Source organism: Bos javanicus, chromosome 5 (genome assembly GCF_032452875.1).
Source record: "Bos javanicus breed banteng chromosome 5, ARS-OSU_banteng_1.0, whole genome shotgun sequence".
Lineage (NCBI taxonomy): Eukaryota > Metazoa > Chordata > Mammalia > Artiodactyla > Bovidae > Bos > Bos javanicus.
The window spans coordinates 49383203-49396569 of NC_083872.1; the positions used below are offsets into that span (position 1 = coordinate 49383203).

At 40.5% G+C, this 13367-nt stretch overlaps 1 protein-coding gene across 6 annotated transcripts in view; it reads right to left on the reverse strand.

The window, feature by feature from the left end:
• Positions 1–210: 210 nt before the first annotated feature.
• The window catches only part of TBC1D30 (TBC1 domain family member 30), a 104452-nt gene continuing 91295 nt past the window's right edge, over positions 211–13367 (reverse strand). For 4 of the 6 annotated variants that reach the window (XM_061416593.1, XM_061416594.1, XM_061416590.1 and 1 more), the window contains 5 exons: positions 11939–12051; positions 9959–10098; positions 7161–7367; positions 6947–6988; positions 211–3797 (listed from right to left, as the gene is read on the reverse strand). In XM_061416593.1, coding sequence (XP_061272577.1) covers positions 3013–3797; positions 6947–6988; positions 7161–7367; positions 9959–10098; positions 11939–12051 — 1287 coding nt within the window. In that variant the 3' untranslated portion in view covers positions 211–3012. The remainder of the gene's footprint in view (positions 3798–6946; positions 6989–7160; positions 7368–9958; positions 10099–11938; positions 12052–13367) is intronic. The other 2 variants (XM_061416592.1, XM_061416596.1) reach the window with 1 other exon arrangement.

Genomic DNA, 13367 nt, shown 5'->3' on the forward strand with positions numbered 1-13367 from the left:
GCATTCTGCCAAGTTCCTGGCAGATCATAGGCCACCTTGCAACCTAGCGATTAAACTGGGGTCACTGGAGTTTATTGGGCTGCTCCCTTGGTTCACATGAACAAAGGCCAGGGGGGAGGCTGGGGGGAAGTTGACAGGAAAAGAGAAGAGGATGAGAACAGTCACACAGCATTCTATGCAGGCGCTCAGATTAAACACCACCACAATAGCTACAACAATGAGAATCTTTATGCATATATTTCTGTGATCAGTACAGTTCTTCAGAACAAGAGAGACAAAAAGAGGGAATACAATATTCCAAACAGTTACAGCCCCATGTTGACATTACAAACTAGGTTTAGATTAGCTGGAGGCTTTTGTAAGAGGACTGAGGTGCAGAGACATAAATCGACTCCCAGAATAGTGCTGATGGGGTACAGACGTATCTACAAATAAAGAAACTGCTACTTGGTAAGTACTTCTGGTGCTGGCGTACAGTGTCCAACACAAAGGAAGATAAAAGTCCACACTGGTCTTCGTACATGCTGTGTGCTACAGGCTACTACAGATTCTTTATTTTCTAAAGTAGGCAAAGCTCACAAATTGACCAATTCACATGGTGATTACATGGTACAATGCATGCACTTTAACAGGACAGAGTGCTTGAACTGGAATTTGTCGGATTTTGAAATCCTGATGTGGTCATTCTTACCTCAGAAGACTATTTATTATCCTTTCAGTACTTTACTCATTATCAACAAATACTTATCCCCAACTGCATGCCATCACATCCACCCTTTCTTCAGGAAGACCAACTGCAAGAAACTGTACAATATGTGCTACAAACCCTAAGATAGGTAGCAGACAGCGATGGCACAAGCCTAAGAACGGCAGTAAGTACCCTCCACCTCATTACCCACCTCCCCAACCTCAGACCCCTCGGGGAGCTGGAAACTGACTCAAGAGAAGAAAAACAATTCTCTGTTCAAATCAGACATCCCTCCAGGGAACGGGACTCTTCTGACTCACTCGGGACAGGGGAAGAGAAAAGAATACAAGGTGGAGTCATTCTTATCTGAAAGGCTGAGCAGATGGAAGAAATCTCTGGCTTAACTTTGGAAAACATGGTCTCTTATGCAAAATAATCCCGACTCTCCACCTACACTCTTTCCAAGACACAGGCTGTGGGTGTGGTTGCTTTTTAAGAAGCTGCATGCTAACTTTGGAGAGCACCAAATTCCAGACCCAAACTGCAATAACTTATTACTCAGATTTTCTATCTTCAACTCTTTAAGGGGTAAAAATACCACAAAAAGGATAACTCTTCTCATTGTATATATCATTCTCATGTTTTCTGTTCAAAAAAAGCCCACACAATCACATTCTCTATTTTATTCTAAAAATTAGTGCCTCTCCACAGGAAAAAAAATCCTTTCTTAAACTATAGTTTTGGTTTCAGAATTAGCAATCCTCCAGTTAGGTCAAATGAATATTGTCTGCATCATCAAAATGCCTGCCAGCCTGGTCAAGGTCTTCCAGGGACGAGGATAAAATCGCTGAGTCTGTCTCTAAAGATAGTGGGAAAAGGGGGTTGTGGAGTGAGCCTTCTGTCCAGCCAAAATGAGAGCTGCATGAAGTGTTGTTGTTGTTGTTGTTTTTTTTTTTTAATAAACTACCTTTTCAGATAAGCAGGTCAGAGCTGCTTTTACAAAATGCCATGACAGCACTCTGTAACATCTGGCGAAAGGTTCTTTGAGTCAGGAGGGAGTGCAGTGAATGGCTTCCAAGTCTTGGTTTCTAGAACCTAGGTAGCCAACGCATCTGTGTACAAACAGCATGAAACCCGCCTATTGCACTGGAGGAAACGTGGCTGAGTCACACTGAGTACCGAGAGTATTTACCTGGAGTATCTGAAGGGTTATTCACCTCTGGGTGACTCAGGGTTCCCATCTGCATAGTAGAGATAACAGGTACTATCTCTGAGGAGGAAGGGGTGAGAGAGAGCTAGAAAGTACTGGGGCCTTCTCCAGGAAAAGGCAGTGTTCAAGTAACAAAGAACTCCAACCTCCCCAAAAAAGCACAAAATTCAAGTAACAGAGTTACAGGTACTATGTTCTGGCTTTTGAGCAGAGGCTTCCTGCATCTGTAGTGGAGAGCTGGTCGGTAAATGAGCTGCATGGTGGAGGGTGCCAGACAAGCTCTGTGTAGAGCCCATCAGAGATCCCACCGCTGAGGACCTATACTCTCCTTAGGAGAAGAACATGGAGCTCGGGGAAAGCTTAGTGGAATCAGCAAGCTGTTCGGGGCAATTGCTTAATGCATATTCCCTTTGGGATCCCTGTATAAGATCTTCAAGTTGGTGATGAACCTACATTTCAACAGATGAGGGTTTTCTTCATTTTGCAGGTAGAAACAGAAAGTGAAGGAAAGGCTGTCTAGATTTTTCTCCTGAACTTCAGCACAAGAATAAAAACCAGTTTTGAGACTGGCCAAAACTCTTGAAGGAAAACTCCCACATACAAACATTTCCCCGCTGCCCCAAATAGGGCATGAAGAGGGAAATTGGGAAGTTTTTTTTTTTTTGCAACTAAGAAACTAACTTTCTTTTTGCAGTTTCTGTTCTAGCCAGCTAGTGTGTGCATGCTTGAGTATTAATAACACCCAGAGAACTGGAAGTTTTGGGGGGTTGCCACTGGGACCCTGAAGGCCCTCAGAACAGGAGGGAAGGAAGAAGAGTTAACAGTCTAGATACAAAGTCTTCTCTAAACAGCTCACAAGGAAAAGTTGGGCAAACACTTTAAAACCACAATATTTATTTTGCCACAAGAACCCACTGTATCGGTAATCAGAAGACATCCCGATTCTAGTGCCAATTATACAATTTCCAATTCCCATTTTTTAAGGACCGCTGCTCATCTCTGAACCTCTGGATTCACTCTCAGTGGACAACGGGAGCTGATCTGGAGCCATCCATCCAGCTGGAACCCTCCTGCCACCGTGAAGAGGTGAATGTGGATAGTTTCTGAGAGAAGGTCACCGTTTCTTTGTGCTGCTGTTGCCACTGCCGGACTTGCTAAAGCTCCTGCTCATGTGAGGAAAGTGCACGGTTGGGGTTCTTTCTGTCGGACCATATAATCCCAAATTCCTGGCGGCGGTGGACTTCCGCAGTGGTTTAACGCTGGGAAAGGGGCTAAAGATGGGGGTCTTCAGGTGGCTACCACCTTGGGGAGCCTTGCCAGGGACCTTGTTTCCTCCCGGGGCATTGGGTGGCTCTGGGAAGTGCCGCTGGCTGGGTGGAGGCACCCTGGGCTCAGGTTCAGCAGCAGCATCCCTTGGGGTCAGTTCCAAGGCTTCTATCTTCACCTGGACCTCAGACACATCGGCATCTCCATCCCCAAACACTGGCTCCGGAGACCGCCCTTCGATGGTCCTGCCTGTGCTGCCATCGGAGCAGCCGCCTTGAGCTGTCCCGACACAATCGGAAGGAGATGCCTTGGCCGCCCCCAGGGTGTGAGTCTTGGAGCCCTCGCTCTGCTCTTCTATCAGCCCGACCATGTCCCCGCAGCCCAGCTGGCTCTTGGTCCTGGCCATGTTCTTTTTGTGGACACGGATGTGGGTTCGCCATGGAGAATTGAGCTTAGTCCTAAGGTCTTCATAGGGGACGGGTGATATTTTGCCTCCTGTGTGACCAGGGATGTGGATGACAGCATTCTTGGCGGCTCTGTTTGACATTTTCATCTTCTTGCCTAAAAGAAGGTGGTTTATAACTGGAGAGCTGTTTACCTGAGACGGGAGAATGCTGGTCACCGGCCCTTTGTCTGAAAGAAAGGTTGAAAGGTCGTGTGAAAGGTACCACAGAGAAAAACATCCATCTTGGAAGAGGAGTCAAGACAGGCTGTCCCTGCCCACTGCCCACATATTTCCCAGGTAAGGACAGAGTCATGTAACTGAAGGCAGCAGAAACTGAATTCAGTCCTTGAGCCTGGGGTACCGATTCTCTCCCTTAATACAGAGGAGACAAGGGGCTGAGGACACAAAAGGGAACAGACTCTGACCCCTTATTACCAGTTAAAGTCCAGGCTCTCTAATGTTTTCTACAGAGAACTTTGCTTCTGAGAAGCAACCTCCCAGGTTATATATCTAGGAAATCTTTGGAAAAAAAATTTTTTTTTAAATAATAAGTCAAACACTATGACCGTATGGATTACCAGCTGTCAGCATCTGAGAGGTGGGAAAACCACACACTGCATGTTATTAAGTGAGAGACAGCAGAATAAGAGAAGTGAAAGGAGGTGGTAAAAACGCCATGACATCACAGACATCAAGTGCCTGGTCCCAGGTCCACTCCTGTGTCCTTAACAGACTCTGAAAGCAAACTGAAAACAGGAAAGCACCCAAAATTGGGTTCTCCTGGAAGACACTATAGTAGTACTGTCTCCCTCCTGTGGCGATGACCAAGCCCCTGTTTTCAATGAAGTTTGCATACTCATAGCCCCAGGGACAAGAGCTGCAGGCAGAAGTAGCAGAAAAAGACCATCTTTGTGTGAGCAGCCTTCCTTCTGACATCACCTGGGTCATGTGGTTGTGGTCATCCTCCCTTCTGTGCTTCTCAACTGCTCTCACCTCTCTACCTCTGGTCACAGGCCAGTCTTCAGTGAAACTTGGACACCTGTTTCCCCTTCGCTCTATGTCCTCTTACCTCCCTGAGTTACATCACAGCCTCTGTGACTGACCCATCCTCAACCTGTCCAGTTCCTTCCTAAACATCACCCAGATCTGCCTCACATGAAAAATATTGGACTCTCCTATTCTCTTTGACTCTTCTAGCTCTCAGACCTTGGATGTAACTATTCTTGGTAATGAACCATAGAGACTTCGATTCCTTGATCCCCAGTCTTCTCATAATCTCTCACTGTCTCTGCAGCTGCCTTACACCACCACCACCCTGCTAGGAGCATGGCTGATCCCTTGGACCACACCTCATCAATAACCACATGTTTCAGCATCCCTGTGGCTGTACCACACATGCCCGACAAAACTCCACTCTAGAGCCACAATTCATGTTCTCTTTTCCAAAATGGGAGCTAAAAGCTGCTGGGGGTAGCGGTGAGGGGAATGGGGGATTCACACAGTTATGTGGATTGATATTCCTTAAATTCATAACTTCCTATTTTTTTAGGTCCTCAATTGTACTGAACAAACTTTCTTTCCCTCTCCCATTGCTTTCAGTGTTCAATCTAAATTTTCATTCCTTCTTTAAGCTCCTACACAACCTTCAACTTACTCCCAAGCAAACAACTTTTTCTCCAATTTCTTCATAAAAACAGAATCTATTAGGACTAAAATGCTTAACTTCCTGTCCTCCCTAACCTAGAAAGTTGGTACCTCAATCACCATCCTCACCACCTTTCTTTAAATCTCAGAAGCTGAGGATTTTTGTTTGTTCTGATCACACAACGCAGCATGTGGGATCTTAGTTCCCCGACCAGGGATCAAACCTGTGCCCGCTGCATTGGCAGTGTAAAACCCTGGACCACCAGGGACTTCCCAGAAGCTGGGAACTTTTGCCTCTAGCTGAATTTCACTCTCTCCACCTGTACTGCTAATCCTAACCTATACAATCTCCAAAACCTTTCTACTCAACGTGCAATCCTCACCCAGCAGCAGTGGCATCACCTAGAGGCTTATAGTATATGCATATCTTAGCCCCACCCCACAGCTACAGGAAGCAGATTCTTCATTTTAACATATCCCCAAGCAATGCATATTCACACTAAAGTCTGAGAAGCAATGTTCTTGAACTTTGCCCTTGAGTACCAATATTTCTCTAAAAATAACCACAGAAACCATGATCTAGAGTAGGGGTCAGCAAACTTTTCCTAAAAGGACCAGACTATAAATATTGTTGCCACTGAAGTGAAAGCCATCATAGACAATCTGCAGACAAATGGGCATGCCTGTGTTCCAATAAAACTGTATTTATAAAAACAGACATTGAGCAGAATTTGACCTATAGACCATAGTTCTGTATGTCTGTACATACAGTACAGACTACAGTCCAAACAGTGGGCTGATTTAGTACCCAAAGGCAACTGTTCAACATCCCATCCAAAGCTTTTGAAAGTGGTTCAAACAGAACTATATAAAGAATCAAAACATGGGGGTTATAGCCCTGGCCTGACCACTCAATATAGCTATATAATCCTAGACAATTGCTAAGCCTTCCTGAATTACCATCTCCTTATTTTTCACAAGGATATGAAAACATCTGTTCTTGCTTTCCTTGTAGATTTAAGGACAAATAAGGACATGTATGCATCAATGCTTTGAAAATTAAAGTGTTATAGTTTTTAGTTTCTTTTGTGATAGATTTTTATAATGATTCAGGATAAAGTAAGAATCTTCAAGAAGTTGCCTACTTCTTCCCAACAAGTAAAAGGTAAATTCAGTTTTTGTGCAAGACAGTCACATGCTTACCAGTCTCTTAAAAACATGTCAAATTTATACCGTGGTTAACTCTGGACTGGCATCATTTTCATTAGGATTTCACTTAGAATAAGACAAATCAATTCCCAAATCAGCATATATTAAATAATAAAATAGACTGTTCACTGGGATTCGGGGAATTTAAAGAAAAAAAGAAGCTCAACAATCCTTGGAAAAGAGCAACTCCAACTACAGTACAACTGTGTTCTTCTCAGCAGACTCCCAAGATGCTGCTAACCCATCAGCCAGGCACAGAAATGGATTTTTCCTTTTCCTCTGATCACAACATCTATTATATTACTATCTAAATGGCTGAAGAATAGCTTAATTTACTAGTACACAGACGACTAAATTCCACTTCCAAATGCCTGGAGCTTAAGAAGCAAGAGCTCCAATATGTCTCAGATCCAAGGATCGCATGGCTTTGCAACATTCTCATCATTTGTAAACCCGTCTCCAAAAGCAAAGAGGTGTTCGATACCATCAGCTGCCTGGTCCTTGGGACCTTTTTCTTCTTTAGAGCCTGATAAGACAAAATAAAAAGTGAAAAGGTAAAGATGCTGTTGTCTCCTGCCAGCTGTGTTGGTGGGTGCTGAGCCAGAGTTGAGCAGTAATCTCCAGGCCATTCTAGAAATACTTGTGTCGACTTGCACAAGTTGACACACAGCTGAAATTAACTCAAAGAAGTATATTACCTGCCCTGATATACACCTGATGAACCTGTTGCTGCTGCTTCTTTTTAATCCGAGAATATTGCCGCTTCAGTGCATTGATATCTGTGGTCATGCGTTCCATCATCATACTGTTAAAAGCTGCATGGTATTCACTTCGGCAGGAATTGATGGCTCCTGGACTCAGTTCTGCAATGTTATTGGATCTCAGACTCTGGTCCCCATTTGATTCTGTATTCCAGGGAAGAGAGCCAAGGAGATGGTGTCACTGGGGGAGAATAGAACTAAGTGGGAATTGATGACACTATATAACCCAGGGTAGTATCTTAACCTCCAGGAAATTCTGAACCACAGAAAAAATCCAGGTATACTAGAATGTGTCTAGTACTTGTTTTTATTTGGTCCTGAAAATACTTCCTCATTTTCTTATTAGCCTAACTGTAATTTGAAATGAGCTGTGTGGGTTCATTGTTTGATTTTATTACCACTTTGATCATTATATGGACATAAGGTCAGCTGTTTCCAGATAAAAATCACTGCCATTTCCTAAACTTCCCTTAGAAAAATACAACTCTAGCTGTCTAAAGTCAGGGTACAGATTTCCATATAACTGCACAAGAATTTACAAGGGATCGTCCGTTTGCAGGGTTTAGTTAGGCATTAAAAGTGAGTTTTTTCCTTAGTTAAAAATAGCAAGACAAGATTATTAAGACTTCAGAACACAGTACCACTAGAAATTAATGTTTTTATTCATTTAATAAGCATTTCCTGACTCTCTGTTATGTTTGTTATATCTGGTGTGGTTTCTGCTCCTGTGACACCAACAACTAGATTTATCCCTTAAATTTGAGATTACATCCAAGTATGAAAATGAAAAGTGTTAGTCACTCAGTCGTATCTGATTCTTTGCAACCCTGTATACTATAGCCTGCCAGGCTCCTCTGTCCATGGGATTTCCCAGGCAAGGATACTGGAGTGGGTTGCCATTTCCTTCTCCAGGGGATCTTCCCGACCCAGGGATTGAACCTGGGTCTCCCACATTGCAGGCAGATTCTTTACCATCTGAGCCACCAAGGAAGCCAAGAAACAGAAATAAGTACTGTGTGAGAATACACTCCCATGTCACACAGGCAAAAGGGGATAAATTGAGATTTTTCTAACACAGTATGTAAAACCAGCCTGGGGACAAGCTTTAAAAACAAAGATTATTAGGGGATTTTAAGTATCCTAACATCTGCTGAAAGCGTTATTCAGATAAAGACTGAATATCTGATATGTTTATTGAAAATACTTCTCTAAGGAGAAGAAAATTAAAAGGAGATCTGCTAATCTAAACTAAAGTAAAACCAACAACAAAGACTAATGATGAAATTTAGGAGAAAGTTACCATGTCAAACCAGAGTACATAGTTGCACAGAAAAAATAACAGGGTAGAAAAATGGAACATAGACCCAAACTATAAAAATGTTAGAGTTAATAATACATTATAATGTTAGATTCAAAACGTTAGAGTTATAATACATATTGATCCCATGGCTGGAAACCAAAAGCTAAAATTCAGGCAACAAAAGAGAAGGAAGAAGACATTACAAAATCAACAGAACCCTGGTTGAGTTCAGATTTTTTTTTAAGTCATTTCAAAAGATGACAAGGGAGTGCATACTAAGGACACACACACAAAATGACATGAACTGAACATTAAGCAGGTTAAAATACAAAACATGCTGAGGGTTAAAACTACCACGACCAAAACACCAACAACAAAATGAACAAACAAAAAAAGCATGAAGAACAAAAAATGAGAAAATAGCTCATGACTTTGAAATGGCAGTATAAAGCTAGCAGATGGCAGAGAGAATGCAGAGGTGCCTGCCATCTTTTGTTCCTGTACTCTTCCAGCAAGGAAAATGGTCTTCAAACTTGAAGAGGCAGAATTAAATGTCCTAAGGGAAGAACTGCCACCCAAGATAGGAAAGATCATAGTGGGAGAACAACAAACTGCTTAAAAGAGTTCATTGCATGGATAATGTCCAGACTTCACAGCAAGTCTGTTCTCTGTAAGGAAAAAACAAACAGCATGGCATTCAATTTAAAGTACCATTTTTAAGAAGAATACTAGCAAACTGCAGGACATTTAGAGGTGAATTTATAGAATATTAAAAGTTCTGGAAGACATATCTTTAAGAAATTCTGAACCATGGAGAAAGCTCTAGGGGATATGATGACTGGTCTCAAGATCCAAGAGACATCCAGCAGAAGAGGGAGCAGACTTGTTCTGTTTTGCTCTGAACAGAAGAACTATTGATAATCAGAACTGGTAAGTGGAAGTTATCTTTTCAAATCTAGAAACCTTGGGCTAAGCAGAGGAATTTAGCAGAATGTCCTATGAGATAATACGTTTCTGGTCACTGAAATTCAAATAGAGGCTACCATAATGTTTTGGCTTTAGAGAATATTTCTATAGTGGAAAAGAAGTTAGTCTATAATGAATCCAATTAAACTCAAACAGAATATAGTAAGCATCTATTATATGTCTGGCTCTGTGCTAAGGAACTAAGCACACAAACTTGAATCAGATGAGTGGAAAGCAAAACTAATCATAAAGAAAAAGAAATATGTATGATGTGTGTGACACATAACAGAGAGATCCTCTCAAATGATAAAGTAACAGAGAAGATACTTCTAATGAAGATCTTTAACAGTGGTAATCAGTTCAGGAAACAATAGGCCACAATATATTATATATTATAGGCCACAATAATAATACCCTGCCCATAGTGAACCAACACACTGTGATTATCTAACAGAGGCCACCTCTTTACCTTTAACTTGCTTCTGGTACTTCTGCAGTTCGGGTGCCAGGAGTCCACTGAAAGGTCCGAGACACCCCACTGCATTAGCAATGACATCTTCATCATCTGGGTCATTCTCTTCATCGCTGTCTCTGACCTTACCATGTCGTCTTGGAAAACAAAAGAAAAAGCAATATTCAAAAAAATAGTGGCATTACTTTTAAGTAACATACCTACATGATTTAAATGACATACATATATGCTATAATTTATATAACACATTTATATAATTATATTTATAATACACATTTTAATATATCTATATAGGTATTATATAACTATATATTAGGTTAGCCAAAAAGTTCATTTGGTTTTTCTGCAAGATGTTACAGGAAAACCCAAACAAACCTTTTGGCCAACCCAATATAAAGTCCATCTCCCATCCTTGTTCAACTTCTGCCTGGTTCTTGCCTCACATAATCCCCATAGGTGATCACTGTTACTCATTTCTGATGTATTCTTCAGCTTTGTTATCAGGTAAATAAGCAAATATGACTAATCTTATTTTTCTCCTCTTTTTCATAAGTATTAGCATACTATCTATGAGTACACTTTTCTGCACCTTGCTTTTGTTCAACTGAAAAAAGAGTCTCTGTATTCACACACAGAGCTTCTTCCTCATCTTTCTAACAGCTGCACTATACTGCATATACGTATACATAATCATGTGTATGCATGTACTGTACTGTATCTATATAGTCCATGTTATGGACTAGGCTATTAATGATGCACACTTGAGTGGTTTCCAATATTATACTATTACAAACATCACTGCAGTTAATAACCTTATACACACTGTGTTTTGCATGTGTACAAATATATTTGTGGGATAAATCAGAAAGGCAGAATTGCTGGATCCAGAATTGCTGGATATGTGCATTAAAATCTGAGGAAATACTGTCAAATTGCCTGCCCCAAATCCTATGGTAATTAACCTCTCATCAGCAAAGTGTAAGAGTGTCTGTTTCCCTACAGCCTTATCGACAGAGAGCACACCGACCTTTTAAAGTTTTGTCAATCTGATAGGTGAAAAAACAGAATCTAAATCTCACTTTAATCTCACAATCTCACTTTGCATTTCCCTGATTCTAAGTGATGCTGCCTTTTACGTAAACGGCCTATTCCCCTCCTTTCATCATTTTTCAGTTGGGTGGTCATTTTCTTATGGACTTGTAAGAAACTTATACATGAGAGAAATCAGTTACAAATATTTTTCCACAAGTATTTTTTTGTCTGCTTATGGAGGTGTTTTTTGTTTGTTTGTTTGTTTTTTGGCTCTGTTTTGGTTGTAGTCAAGCAGAAAATTATTTTTAAAGTGCTTAATTTTTTCCTTTATCTTTAAAATTTTGAGTCAGTTATTAACACCTTCCCAATTACAAAGATATAAAGACATCCTTCCATATTTTCTGCTGCTTATTTTATTATTTCATTTTTTTTCCATTTAACTCTCTCATCTATATGGAATTTATCCTGATGTGTGGTATAAAGTATGACTCCTATTTTCTTTCTTTCCAGATTGAGTCTCATAGGCCCAGTACCACTTACTAAATAGTATATCATTTCACTGTGATGTACATTTTCATATATTAAATTCCTATGTACATATATTTGTCAATTTCTGGTCACCACAGTATTTTAAATTAGCTCATCTGTCTCTTCAGGCACCAATTCTACACTTTTTAAATTACTGCAATTTTTAATATTTGATATTTTTAAATAAGTTGTAGGGTTGCTAAATACCCTTTCAGTTTATGTCCCAACCTTCTTTGAAAAGTAACACTTTCAAAAATCTTCCTCCTGAATTTAAATCAAAGCCTTTGGGAAAGAGATATTCAGATTTTAAGCACCAAGCTATTTTGAATGTATTTCTGAGGTTCAATAAATATAAATAGCAAAATATTAAGTCTTTCATCATGAAAATAACAAGGCAAAAAGAAAAAAAGATCTTACCCAGAAATTGAGGTGGGCTTAACTGTGGCAGGGAACGGTGTAATGTTGTAAGTGTATTTTTCCCTCAACTCTGCCAATTGTGGAAAGGGGAATGGAGCCATTGAATAAACAGTCTGGAAAACAAGAACGAAATGCCATGTCTGAAATCGTGGTCTTAACTTTATCAGTCCTGCGAAGACATGAAAGTTCTATGATTTGGGTGTGAAGAGGTAGAGACTGCTCCTTACACAGCGGATGGAGAGAGTCCACTTCAGTATTATCTTAGAGAAAGACAAAAGAATTTTTAAAAAATTAAAAAATAAAACAATAATGAGTCCTCAAATCAATCCAGCTGCGACTGGGCACTCCACCTGGTGAACGCAGGGTAGGGGTGGAGCGGGAGAAATGGGGACAGTCTGACATCCCCCTGTTCCTTTGATAGATGGATTAATTCAGAAATCCATAGCTCCCTATTACTTATTTCCCAGAGAACCCATCAATCTTCTTTATATGTACTGCTCATTTTCCAAAGCTTTCCTTGATGATTTTTATAGACATCAAATGTCAGCCTTCCAGATAAAATTAAATCTGGGGGACAATCTCATGATCACCTGCAAGCTTCCTCCAAAGATACCACCTTTTCAAATGTCTGCGAATGAGTTCTAGGCGAAAATTGTTAACTGTTATTTTTAAAGAAAAAAAAGAAAAAGAAGGAAGTGACAGGGGTATAAAGCATAGGCTGTTAAAAAATCTATAAATAAAAATGGGAAAAGTACCTGTGCTTCCTCCAGAATTTTAAGATGATCTATCATTCTACCAGGGAGAAGAAAATCATCTTGTTTGTTCTCTTAATTTGATAAAAACTTAATTGCTCCAAACACATTTCTTCAATCTTTTGGGCTCTTATTCATCAGAAGATGCATATTAGTCACATGAACTTTCATTTCTTCTAGGAAGCCATTCAATGTCCTGATGACATTTTTAGAGGAAAATATTTTAAAGTAGTATTTTTCTATTCAGAAGGTTTAGGAAATCTCTCATCTCTGCACAGGTAGAAAAAGGAGGGCTCTAAAAGGGGCTTCCTAGCGCTGCAGTCTCACCCCACAGCTCAGAGCTGCCACTGGAACAGTCCACTGAAATCTCGATTCTAAACAGCCTGCACATCGGACTGTCTCCAAACTTCGTGTTATCCACTTATACCTTAGTGTAACATCCCAAGACTCCAAACACAGAAATGCTGGCTACCATTCCTTTGATTCTCCATTGCTTACTGTGCAAAGTTACAAGTGTATCAAGACCACAAAAGTCCTCTCTAAATCAATTTATCTCATGCATACTTGATCACAGACAGTCCCTGACTCACAACAGTTCAACTTAAATGATTTTTCCTCTTTATGGTGGTGCAAAAGCGATATGCATTCAGTAGAAACCCTTCTTTGAATTCTGAATT